The 14,693-nt window shown below is 47.8% G+C and overlaps 1 protein-coding gene across 9 annotated transcripts in view; it reads left to right on the top strand.

The window, feature by feature from the left end:
* LOC120894903 (proteoglycan 4) overlaps window positions 1-14,693 on the top strand; it is a 64,472-nt gene that overhangs the window by 26,440 nt on the left and 23,339 nt on the right. For 4 of the 9 annotated variants that reach the window (XM_040297767.1, XM_040297774.1, XM_040297773.1 and 1 more), the window contains exon 2: window positions 1,538-2,062. In XM_040297767.1, the coding sequence (XP_040153701.1) occupies window positions 2,011-2,062 (52 nt within the window). In that variant the 5' untranslated portion in view covers window positions 1,538-2,010. Of the gene's footprint in view, window positions 1-1,031; window positions 1,174-1,303; window positions 1,312-1,537; window positions 2,063-14,693 lie in introns of those variants that run through there. The other 5 variants (XM_040297772.1, XM_040297771.1, XM_040297768.1 and 2 more) reach the window with 4 other exon arrangements.

The raw sequence follows: 14,693 nt of genomic DNA, 5'->3' as shown, positions 1-14,693 counted from the left end.
TTAGGTCTGTCCGCGTCTGGGTAGAATCGATGGGTTTTTGTCCACTTTTTTTACTGTTTCCCTTAGCCACTCGACTGTTTCGGGGAGCACTTCTTTGGAGAACACTCTTTAAGCTTTTTTAAGCTTACTTCTAAGTGTTGAGACGGGGGGGGGACTGCTTTTTGACATACTCGGGGGAATAATGATATACTTCCGGCGTAGCAATCATCATCGGCAAGAGCTATGACAGGCCGGCAAAAGAAACATCCGGCCGGTTCAAAGTATCAGAAACTATCGATTTTTTGTCGATCCTACAATTTTCGTATGCACTTGAAGAAAGCTCTCGAGTGAGAGAGAGAGAGAGGTTACTTGATGCAGAGGTACATTAAGTGCTTCAGCTCAAGCATATATTTCCCTGCTACGATGAAAGCTCTCCGAGGGTGAGCCTGAAGTACCGCTCAAGAAGTAAAACAAAGAAGAGGCAAACAAGTTTCTGTAGCTGTGTGGCGGTCTAATCAATCATTTCCTGTCCTGGGGCTCCTATCAGGAACTTTCACAACCCTGCACAAAACGAGCTCGGGGAGATGCGAAAACGTAGTCATCAGACGAGCACACGACGCCCCATTAGATGATCGGGAAAGATGATGGAGTCTGCAGGTTGAATCACACATTCAAAAGTACGATTATTGTATGCTGCAATTTTCTATAACTATAATTTGCCACTTGACTAGGCTCTCCCTCCCAACAAAAAGGTAACTATCAGGCCCGAGTCACCCGACCGCTTTGAGCTTCATCAGGAGTGAGGCATCACTTGAAACAGCTGAAAATGCAGCTTGGAGATATGTTACCCGTGTTCCGGTGGATTACTGCATCCTAAACGAAAGTCCGGTAATATTACAGCCGGATCTACCGCACCGGTTTTACGAGACCACGAGACGATGAACCCCGATGTGCAGACCGGATTCGTTAGCAAACGCCGCTGTGCCGGTGCGTCTCTATCCGCCATGTTGAGTAATCGCCATTGGCGGCGACCTCGCCAGTCGTCAGTGAGCGCTCGTACGCATCGGATCGATCGTAGTGTGCTTTTTAGTGTGTGTTGTTGATCGTGCAGCGTCACAACTGTCAACTGGTGTAAAAGTGTACGTAGTGACGAAATCGGGAATCGGGAAAGAATACCAACGCTAACGAGTAAAGGTTGTGACCTAGTTTTAGTTGTAAAATCCTCGGCTTTCATGATACTGATATGCTTTTTTAACCAAAGAGTTGTAATTGTTGACGCTTCAACTAATATGAATCTTGTTATGTTTTCTTCGTTTCCTTTCAGTTTCTTCCGTGAGTTGGGTCTTGAGGCACAAAAGAGAGAGAGAGAGGTGTGAAAAGTGAAAACACTGTGCAGCGGCATCGTGCTTGGGGTTCCGGCCTGCGAAGAATATCTATGCCAATTGTATACGCGCGCACAAACGTTTCTGCAAAAGATTGAAAGAGAAAGAGCGTGTGTGTGAACGTTTGAGCAAAACAGTTTGGTGAAATTTTGTTTCCTTTCCTTTACATTTTGCAGTCTACAGAAATATTGGAGGAAAATCTATAGTTAATGCGTTATTCCCGAAAGTGATGAAATAGGTGACGAAAAGTAATTCAGTGCAGTGTATTGTATTGGTTCCTGTGCCAGTATCACAACCAAGAAGCAAGTGATATGATAAGTGTATCCGTGCGTGAAACGTCATAGTGCGTGGTATAAAACCGACAAAAAAAAAAACGCTTCACATTCCGACACCTGACGAGTGTGAATCTTTGAGTTGTGTTCGTCTTACAGCAGAAAATTTGTTGTTGGAGGCACTAGGCCCCATTCACAAAAGCTTCTAGCAGAAAAAAGGCGTTTGACATCAAAAAAATTCCAGTGCCCAGTGCGTGGTGGAGTAGGAGTTGTACGCCGAAACAACCCAACATCCGGTTGTCATCAGCACCGGCGAGAACCGTTCCAACCAACCAACATCCCCAGCCAGCCGACAGAAACCTACCAGCACATCCAAGATGAATGGTTTCCGAGTGCTCAATTTTGCACTGTTCGCGTTCTGCTTTCTCTGTGAGTAAACGGACCAATTTTATTTCTTCCTTCTCCTCTCCCCTTTTACCCTCTCCTACGGGCACCCCTGTTCCTGTGTAATCCTGCGAGAAGGGAGGTCTATCCCCAAAATTCCTGGACACTGGAAAGTTGTCCACACAGAGAGAGAGCCGTTCCAGACCGCCTGCGAGGCTTGGTTTGACTTGGTTTTGTGAAGCACAAATCCTCGCCAACAGAACATCCTCGCTTGCAGCTGTGGCCCGCTGGTTCCCGCTGGATCCGATCCGGATTTGAGTCCTTCCTTCTTCCCTCTCGGTTACAGTAGAGTATGCTGCAGCGATCCTTTTCCCTTTTCCCCCTTTGCAACATCCCACCTCACGAGCGGTTGGGACAGTTTTGGCCGTCGGTGATGGTTTTTGTGTGTACTGGTTGTGTGGGGCCCAATGCTGGGTGGATTGCACACTGCTGCCTTGCTGCTCGAGAATGTTGCGTGTGAAGTATTGTCTTCGGAAGCAGTGACGTTCCGCACCAGCACTCACACACACATACAAACTCACCGCCTTCCTGCTTCCTGTTGAACCATTGCTTCCTGCACCACCATTGCATTCCACTCCACACTGCTTCTGCCTGCACCAACGGACCCGAGGGGCTATGCGCTAACAATGGGGCGGGTTTTGCTTTTTTGCCACCGCAGCGAATCTGGTGTTCCTGTGCACTTGATTTAGTCTGTGCTTTTCTAACCTTAATCCTTTACGAGGCCCGGCAAAAGGAGAAAGAACTTTCAGTTCCACTAACCAGTAAGCTTTCCGGTTTTCCTTTAACGTTTGCTGTCTGATTTTGTGTACTTACACACCCACACACACACACTCTATAGCACTGGAACACATTACAGCACTCCGGCGGCCGCAGTGAGACGCGTGACCGCGCAGCGTGTGTGTGCTCACCTCTTTCTCCCACACACCGCTCCAGGAAACCAACTGCACTTTCGCTGCACTTTGCACTTACGCCGATTTACCATGCCTTTCGAATTTGCAAAATGTCGCGTGTGTGTGTTCGCTTGCACTTCACATCTGGGGGGGGGGGGAGGTTTTGTGTTCGTCCCGCACATTGTTTGCGATGTTTCACAGCTTCACACAGCTGCACTGCAAGAGGAAAACATTGCAGAAGGGCCCAAAATGTGACGCGCATGGTGTTTTTTCTTTCTTCTTCTCTGTGATGTTGTTTCGCAGCATCCCGCACTGATTCGTTACCCTTCTCTTCACCACCACCGATTTCATCATCAAACAGGCAGGGATTCCGCACCAACCGACGTCATTGCCATTTTATGCCGGCTCCCTAGCAAAGCCCCTCCTTTTGGTGTATGCATTTTCCGTAGCCGTACGCCTTTTGTGCGGCGTCTTCTCACTGTTTTGTGTTTTCCACTCACTTGGTTTGGCGTGACATCTGGCGTGGAATGGAATAAAGATTGGCCATTTGTTCTGTTTCGCTCGGTTGATTCTTTCATCGTGCTCGTCCGGCCCGTTTACGTCTTGGCAGTGACTTATCTTGAAAAGGGGGGAAAAATGGGAAAAGCAAGACTTTCTGACATTTCCCGTAATGCAACTCCTCCAGCTCTCGAATGCTGTCTGCTGTTAGCGTTATACGTTTGCTTGGGATGAAAAATAGAGCTTTTTCTAGATGAAAAATGGTACTCAAGAAGAGGACGTTTTTGTTTAAATTGCCATTCTATGCAATAAAACTCAGAGGTTTTCATAAAATTTTATTAAATTGATTAGAATATGTCCCTAGAAGTGTTTGAAAGCATTAATGTGCTACCGTTACCAGTAACTTCGAACTCCGTGTATTCATTTTATTGACTTCTCGATATTAGCTATCGTTATTGTTAATGATTGTAGCTGTAACCACAATGACTTTCTTTAAAATGGTTCAATTTCAATTTACAGAAACTTCCTGTAAGTTTTTTTGAATGCGGTATGATATTGTTCACAAACTGTCTAACAAATTCTCTTACCGAGAGGCTCACACAAACAAACTAACAAGAAAGCGGCACCACCCAAACCACCCACTCCCACTCATGTGCTGCGTGTTGTTTTCAAGTACAGCCGGGCACATTGCAACAACGCACACACAGACACCCGCGTAGGCATTAATGAACCATACCGATGCCCTTTGCCGATGCACCCGGCAGCCTACGCAAAGTCGGGCAAACGGTTGGCGCGGTTTTCCGTCGGATTCCGTTCCCACCCGAACGATGTGTGGTCACCGTCACGCGCAAAGTGCATCGGCGCTAACCTTCGGCAGCCTTGTGCGATTCGCACCGCTTCCATCTCCCCTAATGTAAGATTAATTAAGACTGGCTGACCTGTGGCTGTAGCTGGCTTTGAGACCAAGAGCACGCAAAACTGTGCATGTGATGCTGGGATGCAATACAGTCGGAATTGGGAATTAGAGAGCAATCGGAGAGTGATGAAATGAGTAGCTTTAGACTATCTCAATCATTGACAAGGAACGGGCAAAGGCACAGGAGGAAACTTTAACGATTTAAAACCCATTTTACAAAAGGTGCATTAAATCATTGGACGGTAAAGTTTGTTGTTTTATTGTCTATTGCGATGTAGAGAGTTTTATCGGTTCCATCCAACCGGAGCGAATGAACCATTGAAATGAGTCCTGTGCCTCTCGGTATTGCTGGAGCACGACACCCGAACCTTAAATCACGCTTTAGTTGCTGCTGCCTGCTACTTGGGCGCTTTATCGAGCGTAAAGCGGCGCTGCTTTGCAGTTCCATATTTCAGCTTCACCCAGTGCGCGCATTGCAATACATGATAGTGATCGGGAGGAGCGGGAGAGCGATTCGAAATAACCATTTGCATAGCCATTAAACCGAGATCGACTAAGCACCGTTGGCTTGGAAGCGTTACGCGAAAGGAACGTTTTTCTTCCCTTTAAACTTCAACTCAACCCAACGGGTCCCCATCCTTACGCTCGTTACGACATCACAGTGGTCACCGGTCGGTCGGTTCTGGTTGTGTTGGTTCTGGTTGTGTTGGTGCTTTTTTCCCCCGCTTCCCTCGCCCGGTGTGCCTTTTCTATAGCCTTGCTTTGTGGGCTCAATCCATAAAATAACATTTTCATTACATTCGCGACTAGAAGCTCGTGTTCACTCGCCACCAAGAGTAATAGAGCGCATGTATGTGTGTGTTTTGAAACCCATCCCGGCGGATGTGAATTGATTCTATTTTTCCGTTTACCGCTTCTACAGCTCGTGTGCTTCATTGGAGCGGTCAGTGGAGCGCTACACATGAAGACAAATGGCTGGCAATCCGTTCGAGAGCAAAAAAGGAACAAAAACAAACACGAAGCGAAGCGCATTCCGTCCACCACCGGCGGATGGGGGGACCACCCGCCCCGAGGGTTTGCTGGGGAGACGGTTTTACGAATGATTTTTCCATGGCTTTGCTATCGAGCATAAATTACCTCACCATTTACGATCGGTCCTACTGCTTTGCTGTGGTCACCGGGGCAGCGAATGCGGTGTGTCTTGGCAGCTGGGAACGTGTGGCGGTGGGGGGGTTTGAAAATCGATAAACTTAAATTTACATCCATTTGACGTTCGGTAGAAACGGGCGCGGGATTCACTTTCGCGTCCTTTTGGCTGTGACACCTTGCGGCGGTGCTTTTATGGGACTGATCCTAATCCAAACAGGCATTATTTCGCTGGCTTGAAGGTCACCATGGCTACCAGCGCTTCGGTTGGCGCTTGAGTTGCGAAAGAAGAAACAGTTTCTCAAACGTTTGCTTCCCACCCGATCCGGGGGTAGGTTATAGTTGGGTGCTTCCGAAAACGGAATCCGAATCCGCGATACGACCACTTTCGAGCTTCATGTTGCTGTTGCATCAAACGCTCCGGTGTCATACGAGAGCGCTCCGTCGAGTGGATCCCTCCGCAGTCGAGTTTGCGGTGCGCTTCGAGTTGAGTCTCTCTATAGCGCCGGAACGGGGAGCTCTAAGTGTGCCAATAAGCGGCAATCATTGATGGCTAAGTGAAGGAGATGTGTAGATTGGAGAAGGGTAAAAGCCTTGGTGACAACAGGCCACCAGATTGGCGGTTTCATCCCATTACAAGTTTCTCGTACCAGGTGGACTCAACGCTCCTCCGATCGGGATGCATTCGATACGATGGCGGATAACGTCTAGTACCACTAGTAGAATCCGGGTGTAGTGTCATGGCCAATGAAATGGTTACCTAGAAGTAATTAGCATGTACATTACTCTAATAATGTATTTCCTTTCTGTTTAGTAGATCACACACAGACAGCTTGTTACGTGCGCACATCACGAGGTTACTTACACATTCGATCCGACCCGAGAAGTTAGTCCGGTCCTGCCAGAGTCAGAGGTTATCATACAGTCCACCATCTTGAACGCAACAGTGTATACGCTCGCAGCTTACAATGTGTGTGTGCGATAGCTACGCACGCCATACGTATACTAAGCGTACACTAAGTGCTTCATACGATCGTTCACGAGTGTGGTGCGTTGTGCGCGAGCGAGACCTTCAGCTAGTTTTACTTTCATTACCAACTCGCGTACAATTGGGAACTGGGTGAGAGATCAACTGACTGTTGCTGGTGTAACTACACCGCCGCACAATGCTGTTGCCGTATGTGCAATGCTGCAAGTTCACCACCCGTTGGGGGGGGTTTTTATTGAAGATCTCTATCACCGTGTGCGTGCAATGTAACGAAAGGGAAAACGAAATTATTTAACGCAAGCTCGTTTTGCTTTGTGGATTTTTTTCCTCTTCTTTCTTTTCGCTATGTTTGCTGATGAAGCTCGCAGGGATTATACACATATCTATTGAGCTTGTACACGCATGGCGGGCGGCTGGGGCCATAGCTTTGGTGTGGTATGGCAATGCGATTGTTATGAATTTCGCGTCAAGATCCTCTCTATACGCGCGCACAGTGTCTTCCGTGGCCGTACATCGACCGGATGAAATGAAAGTCACTTGAGTGGCGGGCACGTGTGAGCCTGGCCGCCAATGAAAGTGATGCCCCAGATACGGTCAGGTGTGATTGTACTCGCGCTGGTGGCCTTTCACTACTCGTCGCCCCGCCTGTCGTTTGATACGGCGATCGTGCAGCGGAGTCTGCGCTGATTATGAAAAGCAAAAACAAAAACCATATTATCCAGGATTGATGGGAAAGGTAAGTGCACTCATTTCCCTTTCAATTTTCCGCGCCCGGTACAGTGAGTGTGGTTTAATTCGTTCGTCGCTTCGACCTCCGGACGGGAGGAGTTGGAAGCTGATCGCTGGCAGTTGAGGCACGCTTTTTATAGCCCGGTCATCCCCATTGGGTAGAGACACACTAACTTGGAAGCGTTGCACAATTGCCGCGCATTGCACTTGGCTGAGCTGGGCGGAGAAAACAACATTCACTTTTTTGTTCCTTCTCAGCGCAGTGGCGGCCTGTGTGCTACTTACTTAATTGAGCCGTACTGCCATCGGTGTTTCTGTGTTTAAATTGTGTCGATGGGAATGGTTGATAGTGACAAGAGTTTGATTTTCCGCCAAACAAAACCCTGAAGCAGCAAAGCGAGCCACAGGAGGAAATAGATGCGTATCGATGGACAAGGGCCCTTTTTGGCTTGAGAGTGGCGTGAAGCAACCAATTTACGTGCTCCCTCCCGTTATGATCACATTCCAGCTGCATTCTACCCTCCCCGGGAAAAGTTTGGATCTTGATCAAAATTGTTTGTTGATTTTGGTAACTGTATCTAATTGTAAGTTCTCCCCAGACTCCTCGGCTGCTCCAGTTCCAGCTCCAAGCTCACCAAACAAACCGATCTAGCTCATAATCGATGGAGGGTATAATTTTCACAAAGTGCCAAACATTCCAATGCCTCCGCAGTAGCGTTGGAGCGTGTCGATGCCGATCAGCGCAGGGTTGAGGTAGAGAGGCATACCAGAGAAACAAAACAAAAACATTCCAAAACGGTTGGTAATTTGATCGTTGGAGGAGACTCCAAAAATTGATTTTCACTAAACATTTTGAGTAGGCCGAGCTTCCCCCTCGCTCGACTTTCGATGAAAGATGCCCCAAAAATGGGCTGAATCATCGTTCCAATTCGATTCGATGTCATCCATGACCGACACCTGATCTAGTGTCGCTGGTTAGCTCACTTGTGAACTTGACTGACGATGACGATGATGATGGTGATGGAAATCGACGGCCGGGAAGGTTAAAAGTGCCGGCGGTAAAGTGTTTCCAATGCACGCACGAGCCATCGTTCCGCGGAAATCGAAGGAATCGAGTCGATGCAGCAGTACACCCGTGAGCCATTAGTACAATTCCGCTTGGGCCGCTTTGAACGCGCCTCAATGAATTTCTCCCGGTTTGAAAACCCGATGCTATCTTAATAGGATTTTAATTGGAGCACCGTCGAGCGGACTGGAAAGCCTTGATGACGACGGCTCGCTACCAAACACAATAGATCACCGCGAGCGAACGAGACCTTCGAGTGTCATACGAAGGGCAGTAGCAGCAGCAGTAGCAGCGTGCAGGCCGCTACCGAGACACGCATTCTGCGATTAGTTTAGTCATGCGGGGTGGGATTTTGTGTTTTCGTTTTTGTTATGCTTTCGATGTGCGCGTCATTGCAAGCATTACAACACGTCCCGCGGTCTGGGGAGGGCGTATGGGATGACCACAACACACACACACACACACACACACGGGAAAACACTGGTCCCGTGTAAGATGCCGGATATTGCCGGGTGAAACGTAAAATGTGAAAGTCGTAAAACCTCTCCCCCCCGGGTGGGCTCCAACGCTTTTGCTTAAACAGCTTTCGATCCTCTCTCAAGTCCCAGTCCCTTCCCGAGCTGCGGGATCTTGAATCATCAGCGATTGCACTTGAACGGCGAAGGAAGCAGCACGTCTTCCTATCTCTGTGCAGTTGTGGTCTCCGGAGCCGTGGCCGGAAGATGATGTGGTAGTTAATCGAACTCAAACACGTCATATTGTCGCTTTCACCCTAGAGAGTTGGGGGGCTCCCTGTGTCTGCTGCTGAGGAAATGGGAACGTCTCGAAATATCTTCTAACGGAGATTCCCGTAGAGACTTTCGGGCGTAATCCTGCTCGGTGCGATGTTCGTTGAGGTTGGCTTCAGTAATCGGCATCCGGTGGCTGGGTCTAAGTGTGCAGACGGCACCGGGAATCATAGAAGCACCGAGATACGAATACCCGCCGGCAGTTTGGATGCTCCAATCACACACATCACACACACCAAACTGATTGGAGCGGTACATTGAACATTGAACGCAGCATGATGGAATGTGGTGCAGATTCGTCTGCCATCGAACGATACGGAGACGGAAGCCTCCTAGGCCCCTTGCCGCTGCTTAGCCATTGAGCGCAATTATCAACCATTATAAAACAGTACGTGCAACAGCATTCCCCATGGAGATGATGGCCTATCTATAATGTTCGCTCGAATTTCCAATTTATGTCTCTATTTAAAAGACCACGTTCACGTAAGCGTTAGGGGAGTATGCCGGATAATGCCGACCATCAAGAGCTATTTAGACGCGTGAGGTGAGATTTTACAAAACTGATGATTTATCAGGCGAGGTTGCCACCGCCTCAACGGTGCGATGGTGATGGTGCTGATTGCCGGGTCCGTGGGCTTTGCAAACTGGTTTCTCCGGATTGCTCGAGAGTCCACAATTATCTTAACAAGTGTGTGCCGTTCTCATCTCGCATCACTTCTGTGGGCAGCGGGAACTGGTATCAGGGGGGAGAGGGGAGGGAGAAGGCTTGCTCGATACATTGCCCGTGGTGTAATTAAATGCATAACTCAGGTTTTGCCCCCTTACTGTTTTACCTCGGTGTGTTTGCAGGCTCTAATTGCAGAAGTTTGAAGATCGACTTACTGTACACACCTGCAGATATGAGAGCTTGTGATAGATGCGGCATTGGTCAGTCGGGGTGCTTAGAAACTGTACCGTACTGTTTACAACTTATTGCGTTGCTGATTTTATTGGGTGTGTGCGTTTTTTTATTTGCTTTAATAATTTCGTACGTATTTTAACCTCATTTTCGCACACCCGTATCTCGGTCACTCGGTACGGCGATTGTCTGCGAATGAATCCCCGAAAGTGAACGTCCGAGCAACTCGTGCGGGAATCGAGGATAATTGGTCAAGCTTTCTGTGCGGCCTGATGTGCGATCGTACTACGTGGGCTTGATCATGATCATTACCGAACGCTTCCGAAAGCGATCGTTCGGACAGGCACCGCGTGGCCCCGATGGTCCGATACAATTGCTCATCGTTTGTCATACAAAATTGTTATTTGCTGTAGGCAGCTGTGACATACACACGAACGCACACACACAAAAAATCCCATTTTCATTACAACCTTTCCCTGCGGGGTCGAACAATGGACAAATAATCTGCCGCACAGCAATCCTTTCTAGCCTTCCTGAGCTGGTCAGGCTACGCTACTGCTCCATCGGACGGTGCGTTGCCCTGACAGGTGCTCCATTAGGGCCACTCACAACGCACCGTCCGCGCTGGATAGAAAGCGATCAATCACCCGTACAACAACAAAGGCGAAAAAAACAGCCATCGCAATCGAACGGTGCCGCCAAAGTTTGGTGCGTGCCGCAAATTCGAGCAATAGCAACCACAACAGCAACAAAGCACACATTTTGATACATTCTCCCTGCCTTATTTCGCTCCCGCTACGTCGCGGCGAAGGATTTGGCGAAGGATGTATCGGATCGGTGAGCGCCAATGACGTGAAGCAATCCGTTTTGTGTAATAAAACACACATAAAAAAAAAACCATTGTGCCGACACGTGTGTGGGACGACGGGACGGCGCGCACGTGTAATGGTGCCTTGAATGGTAACTAATTGCCCACTATCAACTACCGCACGGTGACGTGCTTCTTTGTAGGTGCCACACTACGAAAAGAAAAAAAGAGCTATCCAGTAACAAATCACCTACGATAAAATGGATAGCTATCGGAGAAGTGTTGGTGTATGTGTATGTCTATGTATGTTAAAGGGTAGATTGCTTTATGAGAGCGCAATTGTTGTTTGGATGTTACAGCGTAAGGAGTCTCTTGGGACGGAGAGATGCGAAGATGACAGATAGCTGAGTGACTGGTGATAAATCTGATTAATTAGAGGTGTAATGCTTACTTTCAACACGTCACATTCTGGTTTGGGAGGCGTTCAGGCACAGACGCTCGCCTCGACAAAGTTGTCCAATTCTCGAAGCCAAGGCGTGTCAAAGCAAAATTGACATAAAGTCATAACCATTATCACCTTAATAAAACTCAACTACTCAAAACAATTAATACTTCTGCAACTAATTACAGTTGTAGCAAAGTACAGCACCACCACCTTCATCAGGAAAGTTACACACCAAAGAAAAACACCGCCCGGTAAAAGGATGGTGGCTAAAAATGATTCACTGATTGGCTCGCTGGCGAAAGGCAGAAGAAGTTCTATTCAATCTTGGATAATTACTTTCCACTCAACTGTCAATGGCGCTTAGTGGAAGGAAAGCTCAACCGCTAGAACCGCTGTACAACCGATCCGTTGGACGATGCGATGACTTTGACGTGCGTTAACTCTGTCCACCATGCTTTCACTCCGACGGTGGAAATGAAGCATAAGTTTGTGTGTCGCTCACAATTCATCAACATAGCGGTTTTGTGTCCGTGTCCGCACATTGATTATGTTTGCTTTCTCCAGTTGCCGGCGGCGAACTTTAATTCTGGACGTTTGGCGGAGTGCGGGTTGCACGATACCGCTGAAAAGCGGGGTAAGCTACGAGCTCGTTTTCCAGTGCTCGAGTTCATCGGGAGTTGGCAAAATAAGCAGCGTAGCTTTACAAAGTACCGCTTGCAGGTATGCGCTCCTGAACAGCTTGGTAAATATTAGTTCTACTAAGACGAAAATGCTTCAACATTGAGCAAATATGTTGATATGGATACACCACTATCAAACGGTACACTGCAAATAATCCTGTTGCAAGCATTCTCACCTCACCACACCGGTATTGCGCCGGAAGATAATCTCATTATTGTGAAATGTGATGAGCAGGTGAAACGCGCACCCTCCTCATTGGGAAACAGACACCATCCTCTCAATAATAGACTGTCTCCTCGTAGAGCTCTGCTACTACGGTAATTTTGCGACGAACTATGGAGTCATATTTCTCCCGGGGCTGTCTATTCAAGGATTTGTGAGGTCAGGGGATGCTTGTTGATGGGACAAGAGCATGGAGCATCTACTCAAATAAAACATTCCATAAAGCGTCCGGTCACGAAAAGGCCTCTGTTATCCCACAGCTCCGAAGAGCTTCATTTTCGAATGCTTCAATGTTCCAAGGATTAGTACGGTTCTGGGGTGAGACGTACTTTGCATACATGTGAAACAATGTCTACCCTACCAAAGTAAGTCACAAATACCGGGGGCAATATTTCACAAAGTCCCCATTTCCACCACTCCAAGGGAAGCTCTGCGCTTTCCACCTGTTCGTCGGTATTCATGAGCCCATCTTCAGGAAACCAACCAATCTTCCTGTGTGGTAATAATATTGATTGAATTTATTAGCGAGCATATTCAACTGGGACTACTACGGAAGGGAGGCAAAACACCAATGGACTGAGTTCTCTGAAAGGCTGTAAGGCCGAGTTTTACACCGAACCACTAAAGTCTGCATCGTTTAGCTCCATTCTTCCAAGGAAACTGACCGATACGTTCTACAAGCCTTAGGCGCTGGAAATCGCGAAGAGCTTCTAGGAGCAGGAGGCATATGCAGCTCGGCACGAGTTTACCGTTAGGGCATCTTGTGTGTGCGTGTGTGTCTGTATGTAGTTGGTCTCCTCCGGAACCGAACTAGACCACATATCTAACGGTACGCCGGCCGGACGGTCTTCCAACACAGCCTGCAACACATGTGTAATCGTAGAATCGTTGGCTTACACGCCCGTGTGTATGCTGCCATGTATTCAAATTAGACATGGTTTCATACACCTTCCTTCCCCATCCCCTATCCTTCCCCTGCATCTTATTCGTGCACCGCTTTTGATAACATTGCAATTATGATGACCGTTGCCGCTACTGTTAGCCATCTCGTGTGGACCAAGAGATGTAGATCGTTAGCATTTTTTTTATTTTGCTGCTACTCGTAAAGTGAACTACATTCCCCATGGCAGGCCATTTTTAATGAACTTGGCTGCCTGTTCATGTTCCAGTTTATGGCGTAACTTTGAAGTTTGGCGAGAACTGTACATTAGGCAAGGTCCGTACATAGGCTTGCAGCTGTGTGGCGTAAATTGGGCGGCTTTTGAATTTTTGATAGAATCTCTTCTGTTGCAACACATGATGCCTCACGGGTACCGTTAAGCGGGCAAATGGATATCGGATGATTTACGTTCTACGATGGTGACAATAAAGGGCCGGAAAGTTTTGACTGTTTGATAACGGCATGTACTTGAAGGAGCCTTATGTGATGATTGCCCCATTGGTTGTTCAAACGGCATGGAAAGATCTATTACAACATCCATTTTCCCAAAGAGGACACTCCCCAATAAACCCTCTTCTAATGTGAGAACAGAGGTGATTGTCCCGCTTTGACATCTTTCACTTCTTCAAAAGGCAGTTTATAGCACCGTAGTACGTAGATTTCATTATCTTGTGAACCATTTACTCCTCCGTGTGCCATTCCAAACCAGATTAAGCATGATTTAGGAAGACATAAACTCATATCGGACGCCACTCAGTGCCTTCTAGCGCTTGCAAAACGCCTTTAAAATCGCTTCTTGACACATGTACCATGATTTGGATACGTAATTAACCCACTCTCTGCCTCTGTGTCTGTGCTTCTCCCTCAACGCTAGCTGTAACCGTCTATGACATGAGGTAACATTTTCGGGCCAACGCCTTCAGGCATTTCAAATTTAACGTCCTTTCGCATGGTGTGTTCCCGGGGGTTTCATTTATCTCATTAGCCAGCAAGCAAAACATCGGGCGGGCTGCGCTCGATCGGGCTGGCCAGCTTTGGAGGAGTGTCTTTCTAGTAAAGTCTCAGCTCCCGAACGGATTGCAAATGTCAGCCTCGTCAACCCGCTGTTTGTGCGTGGTTGGTAATTTTTTAATTACTGTCACACTGGTTTCGATCGTAAGATGAAATTGTTTTCCCGCCCAAAGACGAACGCGATGGAAAAATGGTTCGCAATTTCCGTCCCTAATGACTTTGGCAAAGCGGCGCGGGACTTTACCATCCCGACCGAAGACGAGCAGTTTTATGAGCGCTCTTGTCCCTTTTCTTCCAGACCCAGGAACTTTAGCGCTCCGCGAAGGTTGCCGATGTTTTTGGGAGGGAAAAGGCGAAAGTTTACGGTGCAAAACCTTTCTCACTCTGCCCTGTCCCCGGACATCACGCTAATTTGATTAATTACCTCAACTCGAGTTGAGTTGCGAAAGCTTCTGCTTCCTTGTGTTGAAGCAGAAAGCCTGTCTCTGTGTGAGTGTGTGCGTTTGTCTCGGTGTTGTTGTCGCTCCCCAGAAGGCGTTAGAGATGATGGGGAAGAAAAACACAGCAATAAAAGAAACACCCAGTGCCGT

Source organism: Anopheles arabiensis, chromosome 2 (assembly GCF_016920715.1).
Source record: "Anopheles arabiensis isolate DONGOLA chromosome 2, AaraD3, whole genome shotgun sequence".
Classification (NCBI taxonomy): domain Eukaryota; kingdom Metazoa; phylum Arthropoda; class Insecta; order Diptera; family Culicidae; genus Anopheles; species Anopheles arabiensis.
This window is presented reverse-complemented; position numbering and strand designations above follow the sequence as displayed.